The sequence below is a fragment of the Melanerpes formicivorus genome, unplaced genomic scaffold (assembly GCF_026170545.1).
Source record: "Melanerpes formicivorus ecotype bairdi unplaced genomic scaffold, bMelFor1.0.p_v2 SCAF_23, whole genome shotgun sequence".
NCBI lineage: Eukaryota > Metazoa > Chordata > Aves > Piciformes > Picidae > Melanerpes > Melanerpes formicivorus.
Genome location: NW_027142375.1, coordinates 3,959,905 through 3,967,952, shown reverse-complemented (window position 1 = coordinate 3,967,952; position 8,048 = coordinate 3,959,905). Strand labels below are relative to the sequence as shown.

The 8,048-nt window shown below is 50.2% G+C and overlaps 1 protein-coding gene across 1 annotated transcript; it reads right to left on the bottom strand.

Moving 5' to 3' along the window:
- Window positions 1-4,459: 4,459 nt before the first annotated feature.
- On the bottom strand, window positions 4,460-7,983 carry DPH3 (diphthamide biosynthesis 3). The gene is made up of 3 exons (XM_068152350.1): window positions 7,859-7,983; window positions 7,646-7,720; window positions 4,460-6,187 (listed from the first exon to the last, which is right to left on the bottom strand). Exons 1-3 carry the CDS (start codon window positions 7,964-7,966, stop codon window positions 6,122-6,124), a joined length of 249 nt encoding a protein of 82 aa, XP_068008451.1. The 5' UTR covers window positions 7,967-7,983; the 3' UTR covers window positions 4,460-6,121.
- Window positions 7,984-8,048: the final 65 nt, after the last annotated feature.

Genomic DNA, 8,048 nt, shown 5'->3' with positions numbered 1-8,048 from the left:
GTTGGGTTCTTTGTGTGACAATATATAGCTGTCACTCCACTTTCTTAACTGCACATTGGGATGGTTTCTTTGAAATGTATCAGTATTTGATTCTTGGAAAATAAGCTCGCTTACCGAGGTGACAACCTTCATTAAACTCCTGCTCTGCAGGAGATGTCTCTTCCTTTCTTTCTTTTTGTTTTAAATCAGTGCTGGGATTCAAAAGAATTGTGCTGGAGGGTAAAAAACACAGAATGCTAGGGGCTGGAGGGGATCTCAAAAGATCATCCAGTCCAACCCCTAGCCAGAGCAGATCACACAGGAATGCATCCAGGTGTTTACCTAAGAGTCCTGTAGGACATTAGAACTTCCCCAACACAGAACAAGGGCTGTAGCTGAAATTGGTGGCCTAATGACCTCAATGCTTGGAGGTCCAGGGTCTCTCTCATAGACTTCTAGAGCAACTATTCAAAATTAATCATGTATGCCACTGATATACAAGCACCATGAGCCAAAAGTACATGACCTTCTCAGCAAGTTTCTTTGAAATGCAAACAAGCATCTGACTGCTCAGAGAAGCTGAGCCTCTATAATTTCATGGGAGTTATCTTCCATTTCTGCCCATAAAACTGTGGCAAGAGAGTGCATTGTTTGTTTTAAACACTAGACAGAAGCTTACTGGAGTTTAACAGTGTTAGCCATTTCAGAGCTTGACTCTCTGAAACTGCTCACAAGTGATTTCACTGGCTCTAATTTCTAGCAAATGCCACTTTGTTCCATTAACATTCACATGATGCTGTTTGCATCACACTGGACTCTGTGCAGAAGTCAAGGACCTAACCAAATACATAATCAATCAATCTGCTTGTCAGCTACAAACAGCAAGCAAAAGGCTTCTCTGTGTCCCACACAATTGCCTTTTGAGAAGACAAGTGAACCATTGGTTTCCAAGAACATGTGACACAGGAGTAGTGCATATGGGGCCTGCACGCTGCACAAGAGCCTGTGGCGCTGGGAACAAACCTTGTGACTGCATTCCTGAAGAGGAACATTTCTGATGGGTTACTCAGATTGCCCAGAGTGAGGTTTTGGAATTTGTACTGCATGGAAGGGTTTTTAAAAAGCCAGCTGCAATCACTGGAGTCAAAAACTTCTTACAAATGAACAGAAGACAGAAGCAGGCAGCTCTTTGCTTTTAGTATCACCGAGCTTTCAAGCTGGGTAAACTGTTGCCGCAGCACTTCTCTCTGGAGAGCAGAAGGTGGCAAGGCAATGGAACAGCTCAATGAACTCCAAATACCTCTCTCAGATCAATCCTCACTACCAATACAGTCTGGGGGACGAGGTGATAGAAAGCAACCCTGTGGAAGAGGACTTGGGGGTTCAAGTCCATGGGACCCGACGGGTTACACCCACGGGTACTGAGAGAACTGGCAGATGAGGTTGCTAAACCCCTCTCTATTATATTTCAAAAGTCCTGGCAGTCTGGTGAAGTCCCCACAGACTGGAAAAGGGGAAACATTGCCCCCATCTTCAAAAAGGGCAAGAAGGAGGAACCAGGGAACTACAGGCCAGTCAGTCTCACCTCTGTGCCTGGAAAGATCATGGAACAGATCTTCCTGGAGTCACTACTCGCTCAAAAGAATAGTGAAGAGGTGATTGGGAACAGTCAGCATGGCTTTGCCAAGGGCAAATCCTGCCTGACCAACCTGGTGGCCTTCTATGAGCAGGTGACAAAATTAATAGATGAGGGGCGAGCAACTGATGTCGTTTACCTGGACCTGAGCAAAGCCTTCGACACTGTCCCACACCACATCCTGGTCTCCAAACTGGTGACACATGGGTTTGATGGGTGGACCACTAGATGGATAAGGAACTGGCTTGATGGCCGCACCCAAAGAGTGGCTGTCAATGGCTCCATGTCCCAGTGCAGGCCAGTGACAAGTGGAGTCCCTCAGGGATCAGTCCTGGGACCTGTGTTATTCAACATCTTTGTGGGGGACATGGACAGTGGCATTGAGTGCACCCTCAGCAAGTTTGCTGATGACACCAAGCTGTGTGGTGCAGCAGACACGCTGGAGGGAAGGGAGGCCATCCAGAGGGACCTTGACAGGCTGGAGAGGTGGGCACAGGCCAACCTCATGAAGTTCAATAAGAGCAAGTGCAGGGTCCTGCATCTGGGTCGAGGCAATCCCAGGCACAAATCCAGGCTGGGCAGTGACTGGCTGGAGGATAGCCCTGAGGAGAGAGACTTGGGGGTGCTGGTGGACAAAAAGCTCAACATGAGCTCTCAGTGTGCACTTGCAGCCCGCAAAGCCAATCAGATCCTGGGCTGCATCAGGAGAAGTGTGGCCAGCAGGTCGAGGGAGGTGATCCTCCCCCTCTACTCAGCCCTGGTGAGACCCCACCTGGAGTACTGTGTCCAGTTCTGGAGCCCCTATTACAAGAGGGATGTGGAGGTGCTGGAACGTGTCCAGAGAAGGGCCACGAGGATGAGCAGAGGGCTGGAGCACCTCTCCTATGAGGACAGACTGAAGGAGTTGGGGCTGTACAGTCTGCAGAAGAGAAGGCTCCGAGGAGACCTAATTGTCGCCTTCCAGTATCTGAAGGGGGCCTACAGGAAGGCTGGGGAGGGACTGCTCAGGATATCAGGTAGTGATAGGACTAGGGGGAATGGAATGAAGCTGGAGGTGGGGAGATTCAGGCTGGATGTGAGGAGGAGGTTCTTCACCATGAGAGTGGTGAAACCCTGGAATGGGTTGTCCAGGGAGGTGGTCGAGGCCCCGTCCCTGGGGGTGTTTAAGAGCAGGCTGGATGAGGCTCTGTCCAGGCTGATCTAGTGTGGGGTGTCCCTGCCCATGGCAGGGGGGTTGGAACTAGATGATCCTTGTGGTCCCTTCCAACCCTGAATGAAACTATGAAACTATGAAACTATAATGGATGAGAAGCTGGACATGAGCAGGCAGTGTGAGCTTGCAGTTCAGAAGGTCAATCACATCCTGGGCTGTGTCAAAAGCAGCGCTGGCAGCAGATCCAAAGAAGTGATTCTGCCACTTTGCTCTGGTGAGACCTCACTTCGAGTACTGTGTACAGCTCTGGAGCCCTCAATATAGGAAGGACACGGACCTGATGGAGAGGGCTCAGAGGAGGGCCACAAAAATGATCAGAGGTTTGGAGCACCTCTGCTATGAGGACAGGCTGGGGGTGTTCAGCCTGGAGAAGAGGAAGCTTCATGGAGACCTAATAGCAGCCTTCTAGTACCTGAACAGGGCCTGCAGGAAGGATGGAAAGAGACTGTTTACAGAGGCCTGCAGTGATAGAATGAGGAGCAATGGCTTCAAACTAGAGAAGGGCAGATTTAGATTAGATTTAAATATCAGGAAGAAGTTCTGTACTATGAGGGTGAATACTGGTACAGGTCGCCCAGGGAGGTGGTTGAGGCCCCTTCCCTGGAGATATTCAAGGTGAGGCAACCTGCGCAGCCTGACCGAGTTGGGGATGTCCCTGCTGACTGCAGGGAGCTCACACTGGATGACTTTTGTAGCTCCCTTCTGGGCCAGACCATTCTATTATTAGTCCATGCCAAATGACTGTTTTTTACAACCATGCAGTACTTCAATCATATGCAGTATAAATAATAATTCTCTATGGAAGTTTCATAAAATATTTATGGTCAAATTACTTCTGTAAAATCTATGCACCTGGAGAGGAACTGCACCTAGCAATTCACTTTGATGTAATTCTATCACTGTATACATTCCCTGATAGAATCATGGAATCAATAAGGTTGGAAAAGACCTCAAAGATCAAGTCCAACCTGCCACCCAAGACCTCATGACTACTAAACCATGGCACCAAGTGCCACGTCCAATCCCCTCTTGAACACCTCCAGGGATGGGGACTCCACCACCTCCCTGGGCAGCACATTCCAGTGGCAAATTACACTATCTGAGAAGAACTTTCTCCTCACCTTGAGCCTAAACCTCCCCTGGCACAACTTGAGACTGTGTCCTCTTGTTCTGGTGCTGGTTGTCTGGGAGAAGAGACCAACCTCCACCTGGCTACAACCTCCCTTCAGGTAGAGAGCAATGAGGTCTCCCCTGAGCCTCCTTTCTCCAGGCTAGGCAACCCCAGCTCCCTCAGCCTCTCCTCACAGGGCTGTGCTCCAGACTTCTCCCCAGCCTTGTTGCCCCTCTCTGGATACATTCAAGTGTCTCAATGTCCTTCTTGATGCTCCATTTGAAACTTACCTGCTTATGTGGAAGACTTGTGGAAAAATCCTTAGGATACTTGAGCAGGCAAAATTTGAACAGCAGCTTAAACAAGGCTCCTGTCGATTTGCTTTCTAGCATCTATTGATAGAATTAAACTAACTAAAGTGTAAGAAATTCCAGGGTCATTACCACAGCAGCAACTCAGCACCTCTGGGAATCTCTGTGGTGCACAAACTGAATAAACAAGGGCTCAGTATAACCACTGGGGGAGTTCTCAGTGTCTTTATTTAAATAATCACAATAAATATTTGACAAGATACAGCTAACCTAAGCACCACAACTTCTGGTTTGGTTTGGCAACACAGCTACCGAAGTGACACGAGTGCCACCTTCTGGTTCAGGCATGGCAACGCTCTGGGTCGTGCATACTGCATTCACAACTGAAGGGTGTAGTTTGCTCTTGTTTTTACTGTTGTTTATTTTCTTTTTACATGAAAATTAGAGTGTGTTCATCTAAGACATTCACAGAATGCTTTAAGAACCAAAACAGTTAAAGGCAAGAATTCAGTAAGACTTGCTTATCTTTAGTGGCTGGAGCAAAATAACTACCTCAATGCTATAGAAATCTCTTTTCCCCCCAGTTTAATTCACAGAATTAAACACGAATAACCTTGATTTTAAATAAACATTTAAATGCAGTGGCTTGTAAATACAAGGCAGTAGTCTTGGAATCAATGTACTTTGGAGTATATTCTTTCCACTCTTTTCTACCCCAAAATATTCCTTTGTTTTAAGGTTAAGTGTGCATCTCCTATCCAGGAAGTGACAGAATCTAACATGGGAAGACTGAGAAACTCAGCAAATGTACTACTGCAAATGGCACAACGAACTGCAGCCTGGTTTGTGTTTGCTGTAGTGCTCAAGTTGCAAAGTTCTTGAGAGAAATATATGGAAATGACAATCTACTTCCAAGGCCATCAGCACATTATTGGCTTTGCAGGGCTTTGATCCTTTTGTTTCCTTTCACACAACCTCCACAAAAGTGTTAGAGCTGTTATGTCAGAGAGTCATTTGGCAACAGCTACCAAAGTTGTTCCAAAGCAACTGGAATTGTGAGAAACAAACTCAGGTGCTGCCTCCACTGCAGCTATAAATACAACTGCACTTACTTTGTGCTTTAGGCTGGAGGTTAGGAGGAAGTTTTACACAGAGGGAGTGATTGGCCATTGGAATGGGCTGCCCGGGGAGGTGGTGGAGTCACCATCACTGGAGGTGTTCAGGGGGAGACTTGATGGGGTGCTTGGTTGCATGGGTTAGTTGGTTGGGTGGTGTTGGATGATAGGCTGGACACGATGATCTTGAAGGTCTCTTCCAACCTGGTCTATTCTACTCTAAAAACCATTTGCTAACAACGTTCTAGGTCTTATTTTTCCCCACCACAAGCCCACGGGCAGGAAGCACAGGAGCCACATCAGGCAGGTGATGCCATGCTGTGTCAGAACGGCATTTCTGCATTGCATCATGTCCTATACACTTCTGTCTCTCAACGTTTCAGCTCCCTATGCCATTTCACACTGGTGTATGCCCATGCAAAACCTGCTTTTCCCCACTGCCTCAAAAGCCACTTCCAGATAAACGCTGGGATCCCACAGCTCCGCAGGCTTCTGCGGCGCACTGACCGGCTGTCGGCTAGCTCCTAGAACACAGATGGCAACTCACACACCCTTCAAAACGTACAACCCTTCTGAACAGAGCCCATTCACGTCTTGATGTCCCAGCAAACCCTCAACCACATCAGGAAGACAGCCAGTTATTGCACTTTTATCTCACAGCAGCAAGCACTTCCACGAGGAGGACCACGTCTCTTTCCGGGTCTGCCATCCCCACACGTTCTTATTCCACAGCAGCAACAGTTCATGATGCATTGCTCAGCACTTAACCAGTTCCTTGCTTGCCAAAGGCTCTGCAACGACTTCGTCACGCATGAACTGCTCCTACAGACAGCAAGAAGAGTTTTAGTTGATTTTTGTTATTTCAGAGATCTCCTCTCCCTCAAAAACCCCCAGAGAAGCATCTTCTTTTCTAGCCTGGGTATAACTGGATTGAATCTGCCTCCCAGAAGAAAGCTACAGAATGCCTGCTGCGTAAGAACAATGGCTGGGCTGGCTGAGAGGGCTGCGGTACCATCGATAGATCTTAACATCACACAGACCCCAGGGATCAGTGCTGGGCCCTGTCCTCTTTAACATCTTCACTGATGATCTGGATGAGGGGGTCGAGTCAGTCATCAGCAAGTTTGCAGATGACACCAAGTTAGGAGCAGATGTTGGTCAGTTAGAGGGCAGAAGGGCTCTGCAGAGGGACCTTGACCGACTGGACAGATGGGCAGAGGCCAACAGGATGGCATTCAACAAGTCCAAGTGCCAGGTGCTGCACTTTGGCCACAGCAACCCCATGCAGAGCTACAGGCTGGGGTCAGAGTGGCTGAGAGCTCCCAAACAGAGAGGGACCTGGGGGTGCTGATTGACAGCTGCCTAAACATGAGCCAGCAGTGTGCCCAGGTGGCCAAGAGGGCCAATGGCATCCTGGCCTGCATTAGGAATAGTGTGGCCAGCAGGAGCAGGGAAGTCATTGTGCCCCTGTACTCTGCACTGGTTAGGCCACACCTTGAGTCCTGTGTCCAGTTCTGGGCCCCTCAGTTTAAGAAGGACATTGAGACACTTGAACGTGTCCAGAGAAGCACAACAAGGCTGGGGAGAGGCCTTGAGCACAGCCCTGTGAGGAGAGGCTGAGGGAGCTGGGATTGTTTAGCCTGGAGAAGAGGAGGCTCAGGGGAGACCTCATTGCCCTCTACAACTACCTGAAAGGTGGTTGTAGCCAGGAAGGGGTTGGTCTCTTCTCCCAGGCAACCAGCACCAGAACAAGAGGACACAGTCTCAAGCTGCATCAGGGGAGGTTTAGACTCGAGGTGGGGAGAAAGTTCTTCACTGAGCGAGTCATTCGTCATTGGAGTGTGCTGCCCAGGGAGGTGGTGGAGTCACCGTCCCTGGAGGTGTTCAGGAGGGGATTGGATGTGGCACTTGGTGCCATGGTCTAGTCATGGGGTCTGTGTTGATAGGTTGGACTCGATGATCCTCGAGGTCCTTTCCAACCTAAGTGATACTGTGATCCTGTGATACCGCTGTGTTTCACCCCACGCCCACACAAGCAGGCATGTTTCAAATCCCAAACACCACAGGAAGTGACCAGAAAAACAAGAGACGAGGCAGGAGCCACACTCACAACCAGCAGGGCCACTACCTCACACAAGCCTATCCCACGCTTCTCAGGGACTTGCAAAAGCTGCCACCACTGCTTCCTCAGAGCACGGTGAACCGATACCGGACCCAGCCGACACACCGCTGCGGGCAGCGGGCCGTACCTACATGGGATAGTCCTCTCACCGCACCCACCTGGTCGTAAATGACACGCAGAATCAGAGAGCAGCTGGGGCAGGTGGCCACGTCCTCACCGTTCTCGAGGTCCTCCTGCAAAAGCCCCGGGAAAACTGTCAACGACTCGCCGCCTGCCCGACCCACAGAGGCGGCCGGCGGAGGCGGCCGCGCGGCCTAACGCTGTCTCCCCCTCCGTCTCCCGCCGCCTCGCTGCTGCCCGGCCGCCCTTACCCGCGTGATGAGGAAGCGGTCCCCGCAGGGGCACGGGTAGCTGTAGGTCTCGGTCTCCTCATCGTACTCGAAGTCCTCAATCTCCACCTCATCGTGGAAGACCGACATGGCGGCACCCAGGCCGGCACCGGGGCGGGGAGGAAGTGACGCAGGGCCGCGTGCGCCGCCGCCGCGCGCGCGCCGTGTCGCG